The sequence below is a fragment of the Phascolarctos cinereus genome, unplaced genomic scaffold (genome assembly GCF_003287225.1).
Source record: "Phascolarctos cinereus isolate Bilbo 61053 unplaced genomic scaffold, phaCin_HiC Scaffold_1;HRSCAF=81, whole genome shotgun sequence".
In the NCBI taxonomy this organism is placed as follows: domain Eukaryota; kingdom Metazoa; phylum Chordata; class Mammalia; order Diprotodontia; family Phascolarctidae; genus Phascolarctos; species Phascolarctos cinereus.
This window is the reverse complement of record NW_027555514.1, coordinates 114,128,378-114,146,905: the sequence shown is the minus strand read 5'-3', so window position 1 is coordinate 114,146,905 and position 18,528 is coordinate 114,128,378. Positions and strand designations below refer to the sequence as shown.

General features: G+C 44.1%; 1 protein-coding gene and 1 long non-coding RNA gene across 2 annotated transcripts in view; both read right to left on the bottom strand.

The window, feature by feature from the left end:
* Positions 1-17,456, bottom strand: part of LOC110219212 (uncharacterized) — a 28,357-nt gene extending 10,901 nt beyond the window's left edge. The window contains 8 exon segments of the mRNA XM_078153731.1: positions 7,129-7,311; positions 7,718-7,855; positions 8,524-8,585; positions 9,264-9,380; positions 9,583-9,754; positions 9,756-9,819; positions 11,655-11,782; positions 17,319-17,456. Coding sequence (XP_078009857.1) covers positions 7,129-7,311; positions 7,718-7,855; positions 8,524-8,585; positions 9,264-9,380; positions 9,583-9,754; positions 9,756-9,819; positions 11,655-11,782; positions 17,319-17,417 — 963 coding nt within the window. The 5' untranslated portion in view covers positions 17,418-17,456.
* Positions 502-5,648, bottom strand: LOC144457034 (uncharacterized). The gene is made up of 4 exons (XR_013486338.1): positions 5,569-5,648; positions 4,065-4,206; positions 2,475-2,658; positions 502-699 (listed from the first exon to the last, which is right to left on the bottom strand). It is a non-coding gene; the product is annotated as an uncharacterized LOC144457034 (long non-coding RNA).
* Positions 17,457-18,528: the final 1,072 nt, after the last annotated feature.

The window sequence follows — 18,528 nt, the reverse complement described above, 5'->3', positions numbered from 1 at the left end:
TGTTGGTTGATTGTACTTCCCCAATACATCACATCCATCTCTTCCCCTTGCCTCTGCTCCCTTAGTGTAATACCTCATTCCCACTCACCTGGATTGCTGCAGTCACATCAAGTCATGCAACTGCCAAAATAATCTATTAGATTTATTCCTTTTGCTTATTACATTTGTTGATTTGTTCCGATTACTCCTCTACCCAAAATTCTGCAGTGGCTTCCTAGCATCCTCCATGATTTGGCAGCAGATTTCTCATGCCGCTCCTCTCCATGCACTCAATGCTTTAGCCAAGTTAGGCTATTCGTCCTCCCTGCGGAATGTCCTTCCTCCCACCGTGCTTAAATTTTGCTTTCAGGACTCTTTTCTTTCCCAATGCTTGGAATCTTTCTGCCCTCCCCTTTATTTGTGTAATTGCTACCATACTTAAAAGCAGTTAAACTCAAATAGAAATAGATCATTGCAGGCCACATGTTGACTTAAAAACCCACAAATTACCATTAGCTATGTTATATTACATTTTTATTTATTTTGTTAAATATTCCTAGTTGCATTTTTAATCTGGTTTGGGTCTATACAAGGGAGTTTTGTATCCACTGTGAGTCTGATGCCTCTGCTTTAAAATACAGCTCAAATGTCATCTCTCCCAGAAAATGGACTGATGACGACCTTCTTCCTCCCAAGCTCCTCACCTTAGACGTCACATAACTGTGATGTACAAAATTACGTAAAGTACATTAGAGAAAGACAAAGGACTGTTGGTACTTTATCACTTCCAAAGTCCAGAGGGCAGGGACCATGTCTTACTAAATTTCTATGACTCCTATCCCCATACTTTGCACACACTTAACAAATGTTTACTGTGGTTTGGAGGATTGACTCCATGGGAATGGATGAGATCTTTGACACAGAATGTATGTAGGAGATAGGATTACAAAGGAACGAGCTGGTCATGCAGCTGTGATTTAGTCAGCTGAAAGCTGACTAAATGCAACTTTCAGCACCTGCCATTTCACTAGAGGCAAGCCCAATTTGAAAAGAAAACCGTGTCAGGCAAAAATCTGAATTTATCCAAATTAGAGAAAACTATTGCATCATCAAGTCATAGCTTGACCTCTTCCACTATATCTGGGAACATTGATGGTGAGCTTTTTAATAGGAATGATTACCAAAACAGGATTCCTTGTCTTACAAGAGGCCTCATGGCCACCTTCCTTTAAATCAATGAATAAAGCATTTATTTTGCAAAGTGCTGGGAATATAAATAGCAAAGTAAGACAATTTCTGCTCTAAATTAGAATTATTTGTCTTTTTTATGTCATAGAACCCACTTTGGCAGTCTGGGGATGCCTATGGACCCCTTCTCAGAATCGTGTTTTTTTAAATATATAAAACAATACATAGAAACAGGACAATTAGTAAAATATTAGTCAAGAAAAGCAAGCTCACAGACCCAAGTTCAGAACCCTTGCTTTCAAGGGCAAGTTCTCCAGGGCAGTGGCTCTCAAGTTTTTTCATTTCCATGCATTTCTCTCCTGAGGCAAGAGACCCATGCAGATCATCTCTCTTACCTGCTTCCATTGCCAGAAAAGTTGAAAATAGAACTGATCAGCTATCAGAAAGGAAGCATCCTTGTGTTACAATTATTACCAGTTATTATTAAGAGACCAGTTAGACCTTAGGGGCTCAAGGTAGAGAGTGGGAAGGCAGAACAAGTAGGAGGCCATCCCACTTAGATCACAGAGTTGGAATGAGGCATAGTTTTAAAATAAAAATCTTCCCTGGCTTTTACAGGCAGATCTGAATGACAAAAACAATACTAGTTTTCAGGAGCACATCCTCTGAATAGGACACAGTACAAGGAGAGTAGACAGGGGTACCTGTTGCCCTCCTATCAAAAGTAGAGCTCTGTAGGGGACCAGGAGATGGCACTCCAGGGTCCACAGGAAGAACTAGGAAGTTTTGAAGTTTATAATGCTCTCCATGTTGTAGGCAGTTGTAATCTCTGTGAGAAGAGCAATGGCATCTTCATTTTCTTAGCATACCCTGCAGTGCTTTGTACATAGTAGGTGCTCAATAAACATTTTTTGAATGAATGTTTGCAGACTGGTTTTAAGGAGAGGCTGCATGGTATAGGGAAAAGAGGGCTGACTCTGGGATTAGAGGATTAGGCTTTCAATCCTGTCTTTCTTACTTACCACCTGTGTGATCCTAGGGCAGCCACTTAGCCGCCCTGGGCCTGTGGCCCCTTAGGGCTTTTCCATCTCTAGAGCTATAAGCCTATGAGCTTGTTTGGGAGGGAGGGCAGAGAAGCCAAAATGAATCTCTCAGATCTTTCATCTTTCCTGGGCTCAGGGATAGGGATGGGAACTTTTTCATGAGCCAAGTGAGAATTCCAAACCTGGCCTATGCCCTTCCCAGGCTCCTGGAGCCCTCCAACCTGGTTCTGAAGAGAAACAAGGAACTATCTTAGCCAGACTCACCGGTACAAGGAGGATGCAGCCCAGCACGGTGCCTATCAGAGCAGACTTCACCACCTCCTCATAGCATTTGTTCCCCTCCTGGGCCCCCTTGATCAGTGCAGTGATGTAAAACGTTAGCTCAACAATGGAACCAAATGTGGCGTTCACCACGGCGCCCGCAGCGAAAGTGCTTTGTGCGGAAATGCTGGGAACCAAGACAAGAGCAGGACTTGGAGGCCACCATCCCTTGGGGCCTCACTGGGGACGAAGTACTCTAAGGAGGCCCACAACACAGAAGCAGGCCGGAGGCCACACAATTCAGTGCAGTCAACACCACCCCATCCTTCCCCTCAAGCAAACAGCTGTGCCATGTCACTGCAAGAGATGTCAAAGAATCAGAGAGTCTCCAGATTGAGAGAGACCACAGATATCAACTGATCCAACCTTCACCCAGTGCATAAATTGTTACAATACCTCTAACAAGTATTGTAATAGAGTAGAAAGAGCACCCACTCTGGAGTCATAGAACCTGGGTTCAAGTCCCACACTGCCTGTGTGACCTTGGACAAATCACTTCATCTCTATAGGTTCAATTTCCTCATCTGTAAAAAGGAATTTGGACTAGATAGCCTCTGAGGTTCCCATCCAGCTCTAGAACTTAGATCCTCTGACCTCCGGCCATGGAATACGTAGCACTTAACAAGTTCCATTTGAAACCAGAAAGCCTTAGAAGTGGTCTATCAATAACAACTACTTATAGTTAAGGTTTGCACAGCCCTTTCCTTTTTTTTTTTTGGTTAGGCAGTGGGGTTAAGTGACTTGCCCAGGTTCGCACAGCTAGTGAGGGTTATGTGTGTGAGGTCAGATTTGAACTCAGTTCCTCCTGACTCCAAGGCCGGAGCTCAGGGATTGTCCCCATGCACAGCCCTTTCCTTCGACTGACTCTAAGGGAGGCATTAACTTCATTATTTATAGCATGTTAGTTACATGTCAAAAATTGTTAACCTCATTTTACAGACGAGAAAACTGACTTACCTAGGACCACACAGATAATGCCGGAGGTGGAATTCAAATCCAGGTCCCCTACCTCCAAGTCTGTTTACAGTCATATGGCACTTGAAGGATTTAGAAAGCATTTTCTTGACAGTTTTACAGATGAGGAAACCAAGGCTCACAGAGTCAAGTGACTCAGCCATGGTCACCCAGCTTGTTGCTGTTGGTCAGTCATTGTAGTCATTTCTGACTCCTGGTGACCCCATCTAGAGTTTTCTTGGCAGAGATACTGGAGGGGTTTGCCATTTCCTTCAGCTCATTTTACAGATGAGGAAACTGAGGCAAATGGGGGTTAGTGACTTGTTCAGGGTCACACAGCTAGAGTCTGAAGTCAGATTGGAACTCAGATGAGTTCCCAACTCCAGGCCCGGCACTTAATCGGCTGCACCAGCTAACTAGCTAGCCCACATAACTTATAAGGGCCAAAACTAGGACTTGATTCCAAAGTCTGTAGCTTTTCAGCCCAGTTCTCTTTCTACCATATTTTGTTGCCTCTTGGGGGATCTAGGTGTAGAAAATGGGGAGGCACAAGCGGCTTTGGAGCACTCTCAGTCTTACCTAGCGATGGCCATGCCAATGAAGTAAGAGAGGGGTATGACGGAGAGTAGGGAGAGGGTGAACTTTGCCAGAGAGCCTGTGTATTGGTTCTGGCTATCCACGTAGCCCAAGAAAATGGTCACGAGTACCAGGGGCAGGAGGTCTGGAGACTGTGGGTTAAGGAACAGGACTCCATGCTCATTTGGAGAGTTTATCTTACTTCTCTAAACAAATTTGGAAGAGGCCAGGCCCTAGCAGAACAAATCAAATGGGTAATCTACAGGGAGTTGGGCTGCCTCCCCCAGCTCTGTTCCTCCCTTTTGTAAAACTTTGTTAACAAAAAAAGAGCTAGCCTTTTCTCCCTCAACACACTCCACCCACTGCCCACCCTAATGGACTTCACAAGGCTATTTCTCGGCTATCGCTAATGAAATGTAACAGGTCACTGTCCAGCATTACCGTAAGGTTGGTCTAACATTTAATCTAAACTTGACACAGCCATTTGAGGTGCAAGCCCCCTTCAATTTCAGGATTATCTCTTTGCCAACAACCTGAATCTGTGCAAGCCACATTTTATTGCCTTTTTGCCAGATGTCATTGATAAACTTGCAGGACAAAGGTTATTCAGAGTCAGGGGATTAGAGTCTCTTCCTCAGCATGAAAATAATCAGTGTTTCAGAGGTAATCAGGCTGACCAAGGGCTAACAATATCAGCTTGTCTTATTTCTGAAGCATCTGGGGCAGAGATTCTAAAACGTACATGCATTCTGTGACTTATCTTGAACGAATGACGATTTAATTTCTGGCAAGAACTTTGATCCATGGGACAGAATTGTTCCACGGGCTATCAGAATCATGGCTACCTGCCTTTTCTCATAGGTTGTTCTTGAAACACTGCTCCTAACAGTTTGTCTGAGCTTGGGAAAGCTTAAAAAAAAAAGTGACCAGTAACTACAGTAAGCACTTCTGATCTTCCAGTGCTACCTGGAAAACGTGCATCTGTACCACCAATTGTGTTCATTGAGAGATGTAAGGCATGGTGACTGGTTTATAGAATGCCTGATGGATGTTCAGAAAGGGAGCAGGACTGAAGCAGTCTGTGATAGTCCCTATCAACCCTGTCTTCATGGTTTTGTAGGGCAGAGCACTCCTGAGAAATTGAAAAACTGTTATTAATTATGGAATGGGACAGACCTTCATTTGTAGTGAACATTAGGTAGTCTCCTCCCCACTCCCCTCAATCTTCTCCCCTCATCTCAGACTATTATAACTGGTGCCCCACACCACCCAACCATGGACTAAGTCTCATAGAAGCTTTTCCTGCTCCTGGAAGGGCAGGACCACGTACAGGAGAGCTCCATTGCCAAAGTCTTGCTCCTTTCCATTGGTGGACAAGTCTTCCTCGTTCACTACTGTCTTCTTCCTCTGCCCAGATTCAGTTTATCCTTTCCCACTATTTCCAGCCACAGGGCTGCCGTGGAGGAATGGCATTTATGAGTCTTCTCTTTGACATGGCAAAGGATACTTAAGGCAAAGACATTAACACCATCCACGGTATACTTGTAGTAATAGCAGTTAGCTGCACGACAGCAGCATAAAAGTGTGTTGGCATCCAAGGGTGCCTCTGTCTAAAGCGGGGTAGCAGAAGACATTCAGAAGGGCAGATGTTCTTCTGATGGGCTATTTACATTGGGCCTATTTTTCCCAACATCTCACCCAATCTGTCCCTCCTACAACCCTTTGGAGCATAGGGAGTTGGGTATGGATCTGGTCTTGGACCTTTCCCTAATTCATTGAATTAGGGAATTGAATGGGATAATCCTCCCCTACTCCCACCCCATACTTCCTTTTGCATAGAGCAAAAGGGTCCTAGAAAGAAGCAGGGAATGTTGATATAGGGCCATATTTTCCTGTTGACCAAAAAGGCAAGCATTGTGAGGGAATGATAGAAGTGGGCAGCAGGAGCCAGACTTGGGCTGGCTGGGTCCTTTGGGATTTGAGCATTGCTTTCAACTTCCAACAATTCTATGAAAACAAAATGGCCTGTAAGATCCATTAAGTTATTTGAGCCTTAAGTCCCAGAGACCTCTGATAGGACCTTCTTGTTTGCACCTCTTATCCTAAGAGTGGACTTCTGGGGGAAAGTGAGATTCCAGGTGTGTGTTTGCCCTTCCACTTCCAGTCAGAGAGCCTGGGATCTAGTCTCACATCTACCACTAATGAGCTGCAGGACTCTGGCTAAGCCACTTTAACCTCTCCAGCCATTGGCTTCCACCTAACTGTAAATGGGATTGGGGGTAGACTATGTGTGACCTACAAGGCCCCTTCCAACTCTAGCTACTATCACCCTAGGCTCCCTACCAGAGGAGTTGGGGAGGTGTGGAGAAAGACCAATAAAGAATTAATAACAATTGAAAATCGAATTTTCCTCTGCCTTCAACAAGATGCAAATTCAGATCCTAGCTATATGTGGAGCTCAAATTAGCCCAGCATCAAGCTGAAGGCTGAAGGCAGAAGGCTACAGACAACACAAGTAACTCACAATGACAGGAAGCTTCAGACTCTACAAATTGCTCTTCTCAGTTTCCAAGGTTTTATTAACCACCTTTGTAAGGCAAATGGTACAGTTATTGTCATACCCATTTTTATAGATCAGGAAACTGAGCATCAGAGAAATGAAGTGACTTGCCCAATGTCATGCAGTTGTAAAGTGGTAGAGTCGGTGGATTGAGGGCCAGAGTTGGACTCCAAAGTCTGGGTTCAAATATTGGCTCTGCTGCTTATTGCCTTTGTGAGCTTGGGAGAGACACTGAACTTCTCTGGGACCTCAATTTCCTCATCTGTAAAATCTATGACGGGATCTGAATCTAGATTTTTCTGACTTCCTAATTGATTGCCTTTCCCTCCTTACCATCCTGCCTCAAGGACTAAATGATGTGGTCTGAGCTGGTGTTCCTCATTTTCCTATACACAAATCTGCCCAAGACATTGGTCTTCCAGTCCCAAGTCCCAGAGAGCTACTCGAGGTCATAACCCCCCCACCAGAAAGGTGCGGCCCTCTCTCCTCTGTCCAAGGACACCTCACCTTTATCTCCTGCACATGCACCTGCTCTGGGTCTGCCAGTAGGATCCTGGCCGCCATTCTGGCATTCATCTTGGCAATTGGAATAATGAACACCAGGAGCCAGGAGAAGCAGCAGATTAGTCTGTGAATGATGACCAAGACAGGGTAGCCCAGGAAAAGCCAGATGTACGTGCTGACTCGGAGCTAGCAAGAGAAGACCAAGAAGGAAATGACCCACTCATGCCATTCCATCCCACGCCAACAACTCACATGGGGGATCCCGATGCTTTGCTTGACCCTGTCCTCATAGAGCCTTGGGTCTTCATGGAGACAAAGCAAAGATTCTAAGTCACTGCCTTTTCAAACAACCTACAGTAGTTAGGTGCCTTTCATTCCATTGAAAACATTTATTCTGGTCCCATTTCATGATGGAGAAAATTGGAGGCAGTGAAGGAAACCAACTCAAGAAGAAAACCACACAGCTCAAAAAATGTGTTGGTATGGAAGGCACAGAAAGAGGATACAAAAGTTCCAAGTCCCTGATCTCTATATCTCAAGTGGCAGGGTTAAAGAGCGAAGGGAAGGGCAAGCACAAGAGGAACAGGCTTACCCAATGACTATATTTTGGGTGGTTTGAGTACACTTTATGAGCCCTGAGTGGCCCATCAAGATGGCTGAGAAGTGGGCTGGTCTCTAGTTCAGAGTCACAGTTACTGGCATCCTTGCACAACCTATGGGAGAAATGTTTCTGGAAGAAGAAAAAAGAAAGAGAAGGAATCTGAAACAAAAAACAGTATTTATTTAAAAAATCAGGAGGCCTGGAGCACTTCTGGGTATGGCCAAGGTACCTAGTACATAGTGGTTTCATACAGCCATTGACCAGCTATTTAGAAAGAAGCAGTATATGTGTACGGGAAGGTATTTGGGCCCACAGGGAACAGGAGGCATCAGAGGCCTCACAGACTTCACATACGTGCAGATTCAGCCCCTCAACGTGAAATAATGGAGAAGGAATCAGAAGCCCTTCCTAGCAACCCCAAGGTAGGCCTTGTATAGCCCCACTGGGGGAAGAAGGTAGGTGTGTCTTACCTACAAAGAGTAATTTTCTTATTTTTTTCTCTTTTTTTCTTTTTGGTGAGACAGTTGGGATTAAGTGACTTGCCCAGGGTCACACAGCTAGTAAGTGTCAAGCATCTGAGGTCACATTTGAACTCAGGTCCTCCTGACTCCTAGGCCAGAGCTCTATCCACTGCACCACCTAGCTGCCCCAGACTAATTTTCTAAACACCTTTGGCAACTCCTAAGGTGGGATTTTCTCTGTCTCACACTCTTCTCACTCTCCTCCAACCCACAACATTTCCTGGGTCTGTCTATGGCCACCTCAGCCTCCCTACCCCCACCCTTCTCCTTCTATACCTTCTGAATCACTTTATCAAATGGCCAGAGCAAATATCCAGCGAGATGCCAGCATAGTTTCCCTGTAGGCAAGAGAGAGAATGGGAAGGGGAAGGGCTCAGTGAGCTCTGAAAAGACCTTCCTTTTCAAAAGATGGATAGAGGGAAGTATCTGAGCTAAGGCTGGATGGCCACTTGTCACAGGTATTGTGGAAGGGACTCTTGTTCAGGTATGGGTTAGATCAGATGACCTCTGAGGTTATATGGGATTCTGTGAGCTACAGGGAAAAAGTGGGCTAAAATGAGACCAGGTTGGGCAGAAGATAGCTGCATAACAAAGCCCTCAGATTCCCCAATTCTGCCCAGGAAAAAAAAATATCACCAGAGAGGCAGTGGTAGTAAGTATGGATGGCTCCTGAGAATTCTATCATAGGCCAGGGTCTCCCATTGTTAGTTGTTTTATTCTGGAACTAAATAGCAACTCCTGCATGTGGATGGGCTTTCAAGTTCATGAAACACTACACAACAATCCTGTGTAAGAGGATGGGGCAAATGTTATCAGCATCCCCACTTTGCAGGTGAGAAAACGGAGGTTCAGAAGGGAAATGACTGACCCCAGGGTCACACAGATAGTAGGTATGAGAATTCAGATCGGATCCCAGGTCCCCTGACCAAATCTAGCACTTTCTGCACTGCACTAAATTATGGCAGAGATGACCACGTCAGAATCTAGGGGTAGCCCATCCCTTTGGGAAGACGAACCGTAAGGAGTTGCCAGGATGGTGAGAAACATCAGCACAGACACGAGGAGGTAGACCAGGGAAAGCCACCAGCCAAACAGCAGCACATAGAAGACATTCCCACAGGTCACAGCGCAGCCTGAGGACAAACCACGGGATGAGGCCATGTCTGTGTTTCCAAGGAAGCCCCATCACACCACACGTGCCAGCCTTCCCTCATTTTGGAGCCCATGTTTTCTCTTTCCTTCATGGTCCCACTGCTGGTAAGTCTCTGCCTTGCCCCTGCTGACCCTCCAGCTCCTCCTCAGCACTAAGCTGTGTTCCCTACCCCAGCAGCCTACCAGGAGGGCTTCTGATGGCGTGCAGGTCATCGTAGAGGTCCCTCACTATCTCCGATCTGTCTTCCCAGGGCCGAGCAGTCACATGACTCTTCCACTTCTTGAAACCAAATTTCCAGGGAGAAAAATGGGAGGAGAAGGCTAGAAGAGCTGGCACAAAGAGCCCTTTCCCATACCAATGCATCTCCAGGTTTGCTTAATCCCTTCTTAGGAAAGGTAGGCAATGTATAAGCCCCAGGGCTAGGTTACAACAAAACAAAAATGAAACCCCCACACTGGGTTTAGGACCATCTCATTCACCCTTTAACGTTTTCTTTCTTTTTTTCTTTTTTAAAGGAATCTGCTCTTGCTCATAATAACAAATTTAGTTTCCTGGGGGTACATATTTGGTTTATTTTTTAATAATATTTTGTTTTTTCTAATTACATGAAAAGACAAATTTTAACATTCATTTGAAAATTTTGAGCTCAAAATTTTCACCCACTTCCTTCGCCCCTCCCTTCCCAAAGATGGTGAGCAAGTTGATATGGGAACTTCTTTTTTTCTAGAAGTAAAATCAGGTTAAAATGAACACTGAGTGAGGACCACCAATTAGAAAAGGGGTCACAACAAAAAAAGACAACATGATGCCTTGGGAAATGGGCATATTGATGGAAGGCTGACAGTGAAGGTTTTGCCTAGGTGATGGTGGGAGTTTTACAGGATGTATGCATATAAACCTTAGGTCCTGTTCTCTCCCCAATGTCCCTGTTCAGATTCATCAGTCCCGGAAAAATCGATCAACAAAGATTAAGCACCTACTATGTGTCAGGCACTGTGCTAGGTCCTGGGGATGCAAACGCAAAATATGAAACAATTCCTGCCCCCCAGAAGCTTATGTGTATATAGAACCATACAGATGCAAATACAAGGCAAGGGGAGAGTGCTAGCAGCTAGAGTTGGGGTGAGACGGACTGGAAATCAGGAAAGACTTCATGTAGGTGGTGGCACTTGAACTGTATTTTGAAGAAAACAAGGGATTTTTAAGAAGTAAAGAGGTAGTATGTTCCAGACACAGACAAAAGTATAGAGTCAAGGATTTGGCACATCATATGTTAGGAACAGGCAGCCAGGTGGCACCACAGTGCATACGGCACCAGTCCTGGAATCAGAAGACTGATCTCCCCAAGTTCAAATCCATCTTCTGGCACTTGCTAGCTGTGTGACCCTGGGCAAGTCACTTAACTCTGTTTCCCTTAGTTTCCTCATCCGTAAAATGAGCTGGAGAAGGAAATGGTAAACTACTCTGGTATCTTTGCTAAGGAATCCTCAGATAGGGTCACGAAGAGTCGGACGCGACTGAAACCCTGTGGAAGTTGGTGAGTCACCAAGGAAGACAGTTTAGAGAGAAGAGGGCCCAGCATAGGTCTCGAGGGGACACCCATGATTACAGAGCAGGAGACTCATGATGAACCTGCAAAGAAGTGACCAGGTAGGAGAATCAAGAAAGGGTAGCATCACAGAAGCCCAGAAAAGAGGAAGTATCCAGGAGCCGAGGTCTGCATTGCCAAAGACTGCATGGAGATTGGGAAGGATGATCTAGCAATTAAGAGGTCATTGGGAAGTCCAGAGACAGTGATTGGGGTTGGAAGCCAGACTTTCAAGAGTGGAGAAGACAGGGGCAGCTAGGTGGCGCAGTGGATAGAGCACCGGCCCTGAAGCCAGGAGGACCTGAGTTCAAATCCAGCCTCAGACCAAACACTTGACCCGTACTAGCTGTGTGACCTTGAGTAAGTCACTTAACCCCGATTGCCTCACAAAAAAAAAAAGAAAAGAAAAAAAAAAGAATCAATCATCTGGAACTCCACACAGCCTGCAGAGAATGTCTATGGACACATAGCTCTGACCAGAGTCCCTGGAAGAGGAGGCCAAGCTCTGTTTTACCCTTCAGAAACCATAATAACCTTCAGACAGGTTGTCCTTTGTGCTGCCAGCCACCAGACCTTTGGAGGGAAATCCCAAGAACGTCCATGCTGGAGAATTAGGGGACGGGGCAGCTGCCTGTTCCCAGCACTAAGGACTAGGAAGAGACTCACCTTGTAGTTACTAGATGACTTGTTGGCCTCCACCTCATTCTCTGCCAGGATGGTGGTTTTGACCAGGCAGTTGACACACACCGGGCTCTGGTCCAGCTGGTGGTGGCCACACTTGGAAGTGAGCAGCTCTGCGAAGGATGACAAGGGAGTGGAAGGAACCAGCCAGCTTCCGATAACCTTGCCTTAGCGGCTCTGCATCCCCAGGCAAGCCTCCACAGCGCTAGCCTCCGAGGCAGGAACTCTTCAGTGCAAATGAATCGAGCATCACACTCACACTCTTGTGGGGTCTTAAAAAGCCAAGGGGCAGGGGTACAAACCGGTTTGCTCTTAGCCTCAGGCAGAGTGGGTGGAGCTGGGGGTTAGAATGCGGACTTCCCCTTCCCCAGCCTTGTGATGTCATCGCAGGAATTCTTTGTGCTGTCCATTCTACTGCTGGGCCCGGCCCAAGGACTTCTTACCACTCGTCAGAACATATGCTCCACGAGGGCAGGAGACCATTTCATTTTTGTCTTTGTATATCAAGGCTTATTACAGCACCTGGTATTTAATAATAGTCTCTTGACTGATAGATGAGACCTGTGGGACCTGGCTTCATTACTAATTACTTGTAATGTAAGAAGCATGTAATTGCTTCATTTTCTCCTCCCTACCGCTAAATAAATGCTTATTGACCAACCTAGCTTTCCTTCCTTCTTCTTATACTCAAACAAGCAGCACGTATTAAGCACCTACTATGTACCAGGCACTCCAGGAAGAATCTGAACATACTTGATGTTCTGCATTCTATATTTCATTCACAGAACTGCCTTCTAAGATTATCTGGAGCCATCTAGGCTGTGCAGAGGAGACAGCACTGGACCGGAAGTCAGGAAGATCCAAGTGCAAATGCAGCTTCAGGCATTTATAAGCAGTGTGACCTTGGGCAAGCTACCGTTTCACCTCTGTCCACCTTAGTTTCCTCATCTATAAAATGGGCATAATCGCATCTACCTTTCCAGGACTGTTGTGAAAATAAAACTGAGACAATATTTGTAAAATGCTTTGCAAGCCTCATATTATTATTAATCTAGTGCATACCTAAGAATTTCCTGTATAACATGTCCAGATAGCCTCCCAGTTAGGAGGAGAACACAAGCTACCTGACCCATTCCACTTAGGACCTCCATTAGGAACACTGAACTGGGATAGCTAGGTAGCACAGTGGATAGAGCTCCGGCCTTGGAGTCAGGAGGATCTGAGTTCAAATCCGACCTCAGACACTTCACACTTACTAGCTGTGTGACCCTGGGCAAGTCACTCAACCGCGATTGCCTCACCAAAAAGAAAAAGGAAAAAAGGAATAATGAACTGGAATCTGTCTCTCTGGTTTCCACCTATTGTACCCAAGTTCATCAGACCACAGACCTCGGACTTTAGAACCCATTTAGACCAACTTCCTCATTTTACAGATGAGGAAACTAAGGCCCAGAGCAGAAAGTTAAGTGGCTTGCCCAAGGTTCTACAGGTAGTAAGTAGAAGAAGCAGGATTTGAATACAGGTCCCCCCAATTCCAAATCCAGCCTCCTTTCCATCTCAGCAATGTAAAAAATGTCAGCAACACATGATCAGATGAGCCTATTTTTAGCTCTTCGAATCCCTCGATTCTTTTTTTTTCCCTCCTCCACCCCACACCCCACTTCTGCTGTCATGAAGCTATTTCACAATTGATTTGCACCACGCTAGGTGGGGATGTCAGTATCAGTATGATTGTTTATCAGCAGTCTTAATGACAAGATGGAAGAAGTGGACTGAAACCAATAAGTAACAGGAGGTGTGGAGATTTTTTTTTAAAGTAAATATCTCAAGATATATTAATTACAATAAGAAAGATATTATAACTTTTCCTCTTTTCCCTCATGTTTATGACTTTCCTCAACCCATCTTCCTTGCATCCCTCAATTTACCACCCTGAGTAAAAGCACTCCCACAAATACGTAGAGTCAGGCAGAATAAACCAACACCTTGGCCATGTTGGAATGCACTTCTGGCTCTACTTTTCGGAGGATATCCATTAATTTTGTTTTATTAAGGTAATACCTGTTAATTTTCTTTTTACCAAATATTCCATTTTTCCTAAATCAAGTTTAATCAGGAAAAAAAAAGTTACCTTCATGCATCACTCCCTCAGAACTCAGTTTAATAGACAGGGCACTGGACTGGGAGTCAAGAGGCTGGGGATCTCGTCCCAACTCTTCCACTAACCAGCTGTTGCCTTGAGGAGGCTACTTACCCTTTCTGGGTCTATTTCTTCATCTGTAGAATGTGAGGTTCAGGCTAGGTGATCTCAGGTCCCTTCTGTCAATAACATTCTATATGTTCTATGGTTCTTTCTATGAGGTCAGCTTGGGGGTAGGGAGGAAGAAGGCAAACATTTATTCTGTTGCCATGGGTCTTGAATTGCCCATGTAGGCCTCTACTTCTTCTCTTTTCCAGGTTCTAGATTAGGGATTCTTAGAACTCTTTTTTTGTGACGTGGATCTCTTTGCCACACTGGTGAAGCCCCTTCTCAGATTAACTTTTTTCTTTTTTTTGGTGAGGCAATAGGGGTTAAGTGACTTGCCCAGGGTCCCACAGCTAGTAAGAATCAAGTGTCTGGTCTGAGACTGGATTTGAACTCAGGTCCTCCTGACTCCAAGGCTAGTGCTCTATCCACTGTGCCATCTAGCTGCCCCCTCTCAGATTAATTTTAAAAAATCATAATTGAAGTAAATGCTATATTTCTTTCACTACATTAGAGGAGTTTTTCCCTATCCAACTAAGTGGATCTCTGAAATCTATTTACCTACCCATTAGGAGTCAGTAGACCTCAGATTAAGTATCACTATTCTATGTGTACATGGTGGGATCCAGGATTTCAGGATGCTATTTAGCAATGCTGGTGGGAGCTGGGATGTGTTACCTCCATCTGTATTGCCCAAACACCATCGAGAGGTCTCCAATCCAGAGAATGTTTAATGGTGGTGGAGCAATCTCAGGCCACACCAAGTAAGTAGGCTTGAGAAAAAGTGAGGGAAGGGGCAGCTGGGTGATGCAGAGGATAGAGCACTGGCCCTGAAGTCAGGAGGACCTGAGTTCAAATCCAGCCTCAGACCAAATGCTTGACACTTACTAGCTGTGTGACCCTGGGCAAGTCACTTAACACCAATTGCCTAAAAAAAAAAAAAGAGAGAGAGAAGAGCAGACTGTGCCCTGGGAAATGGACAGAAAGTTAGAACCCTGATCCTTCTTCTTGCTCCAAAAGAGTACCAGCAAAACAAAACTATCACTCTTTGCAGATGATATGATGGTATAATTAGAGAATCCTAGACTGGACTAAAAACACTACTTGAAATAATTAACAACTTTAGCAAAGTTGCAGGATATAAAATAAACTCACATAAATTGTCAACATTTCTATATATTACCAACAAAGCCCAGCAGCAAGAGATAGAAAGAGAAATTCATTTAAAATAACTGTAAACCATATAAAATACTTAGGAGTCTACCTGCCAAGACAAATCCAGGAACTATAAGAACACAATTATGATACACTTCTCACAGAAATAAAGTCAGATCTAAATAACTGGAAAAACACATATCAATTGCTCACAGGTAGGCCAAGCCCATATAATAAAAATGACGATTCTACCTAAATTAATTTACTTATTCAGTGTTATACCAATCAAATTACAAAAAAATATTTTATAGAGCTAATTCATCTGGAAGAACAAATGGTCAAGAATATCAAGGGGATTAATGGAAAAAAAAGTGTGAAGGAAGGTAGCCTAGCTGTACCAGATCTCAAGTCATATAATACGGTGATAATCATCACTGTCCGGTACTGGCTAAGAAACAGTGGTGAATCAATGGAATAGATTAGGGACATGATACAAGGTAAATGACCATAGTAATCCAGTGTTTGATAAACCCAAAGACCCAAGCTTTTAGGACAAGAACTCAGTATTTGACAAAAACTGCTGGGAAAACTTGAAAACAGTATGCAGAAACCAGGTATAGAACAACATTTTACACCATATACCAAGATAAGGTCAAAATGTGTACATGATTTAGACATAAAGGGTGATACCATAAGCAAACTAGGAGAGCAAAGAATGATTTACCTATCATATCTATGGATAAGGGAAGAATGCATGATGAAACATGAGATAGAGAGCATTATGAGATGTAAAATGGGTAATTTTGATTATGTTAAATTTAAAAGTTTTTGCACAAAAACCCCCAATGCAACCAAGATTAAAAGGAAAACAGAAAACTGGGTAAATTTTTTTTACAAGTATCTCTCATAATAAGGACCTAATTTTTCAAATTATATATATAGAGAGTCAAATATATAGGAGTCAAATTTATAAGAATACAAGTCATTCCCCAATTGATAAATGAACAAAGGACATGAACAGGCAATTTTCAGAAGGGGAAATCAAAGCTATCCATAGTCATATAAAAAAATGCTTGAAATCACTATGATTAGAGAAATGCAAATGAAAACAACTACCTCATACATATCAGATTTGCTAATGTGACAGAAAAGGAAAATGATAAATGTTGGAGGGGGTGTGGGAAAATTGAGACATTAATGCACTGTTGGTGGAGTTGTGAACTGGTCTAACCATTCTGGAGAGCATTTTTAGAACTATGCCCAAAGGGCTATAAAACTACATACCCTTTTGAGCCAGCAATACCACTGCTAGGTCTGTATCCCAAAAAGATTAAAGAAAAAGAGAAAAGGATCTATTTGTACAAAAATATAGCAGCTCTTTTTGTTGTGGCAAAGAATTGGAAATTGAAGGGATGCCCATCTTCCTATCCATATCTGAATCTTATCAAAAGTCTATCCATTCTTAAAGATTCAACTCAAATGCCGGCTCTTTCCCAGATCACCCCAGCCAGATCTCTCTCTCCTATGCACCCTATGGCATCTTATTTATATCACTTTCATGGGAAGGAACTAATAAACATTCATTTGTTTATATTTATATTTACTATATTCCTAGTATGTGCCAAGTACTGTGATAAGAACTTACAAATATCTCATTTGATCTTCACGACAACCCTGCAAGGTAGATGCTCATTATCCCCATTTTACAGTTGAACAAACTGAGGCAAACAGGATTAAGTGATTTGCCCAGGGTCACACAGCTAGGAAGTGCGGGAGGCCACACTTGAACTCAGTAAGGCGAGTCTTTCTGACTCCAGGCCTGGTGCTCTATCCTCTGCACCACCCAGATGCCCTGAAGCATTACCTACAGGTCAGTTATTATAAAATGAACATGATCTTAAGTTATGGCAAATCTGGACAGTACGCTAAAAAGCAGAGACATCGCCTTGGTGACAAATAACAAGCCGAGCAATCCAACCTTCCTCATAAGATTAGTCAGCAGCCACCGAAGGACCACTCCAGAGGCAGACAATACGCTGGGCTTGCTGTGTGCAGCGAGTGAAGTCTGGGTTCCTCAAGCTCCAAAAGTCATCCCAGGAATGGAACCGAGCCGCAGGTGCATTCATGAGCGCCGGGCAGTGGCAATTGCCCAAACCCTCTCTGAAAAGAGAAGACTTTGAAGGCTCGAGTCCCCAGCACTGCCTCCACATATTCTTGCCAGCAGCGGAGCCCTGGAGTCCTCCACTAACCCGGGTGTTCTTGGATGCAGTCTCGAGGAAGCCCATCGAGCCGCTGGTGTCCTTCTGACCCACTCCCCCAGGTAGCTCGTCCTCTGGACTCAGCTCCATGGCCTGCGGAAGCTAGAACTAGGAAAGCACCCACGCGAAGGTTTCTCTGTGTGGGTGGGAACTAAGTGGAGCCAGTGGCCGTTTAAAGGCTCCGTGGCAACACCTGCGCTCTCCTGGGCTGACTGCAGGTGTGCCTGCCTCAGTGCTTCACGATCATCCACGAAACTCAGGAAGCAAAGACGAAGGATTTCGTGGCTTCATTCTTCCTACGTACCTATCCCAGGCAAGTTCCTTCCACTGCCTCGCCTGCCCTCCAATGACTGAAGATGTGTCAGCGTGTAATGGACAAGGCTTCGTAACTTACATATGGTTAGTACTAGATCTAGGTTCTGGTCCCAAGTTTACCATTAACTAGGTGCGTGACCTCGAACAAGTCACTTCACATCTTGGGTCGGTTTTCTTATCTGTAAAATGATTGGATTAGATCTCTAAAATACCTTCCAGCTACAAAATTCTGTGGTTTCTAAGACTACTGAAACAAGCCGAGTAATCTCAGGATGCAACCGCCTGGGGAACAGTGGTAACATTCTTGCTCAATACCACTGCCCTCATTCAGTCCTTCATTTTCAGAACTTTGGTGTTTGTTTACATCCCACAATTTAAGAATTAATTATATACTAATATAACATGGTTAGGTTTTGACTGTCCACTTGGAGCATGGACTGTTGCTACAGGAATCTAATAGAAGGGCAGGTGGTTTAAAGACTGTGAATGTAATTAAAAAATACCAGTCTTTGTATTTGGGTCCCTGGTAGTAGGCATTTAATATTCACATTTATTAATCAACCAACAAAGACTACCTTACCACGTGCAAAGCACTGAACTATAATGAGTTACATAAAATAAAGATCCTTTCTTTAAAGAAACCTACACCTTAGTTGGGGAAACGACATAATCTACACACGAAAATAGAGAATAAGTACTGTAGCAGGAAGATTTTTGGGGTAGTCAGCATTTCCAGAGTACACTGGATTTTAAATAGGTCTTTGGGGCTAGATAAAATAAGAATGGGTATAGACAGGTGGGGAGGCCTTACAGACAGAGCACAGAGGCCAGAAAACAAAATGGCACATTCAAGTTGTTTGGGCAGTACAGAAGGTTTGTGTAGGAT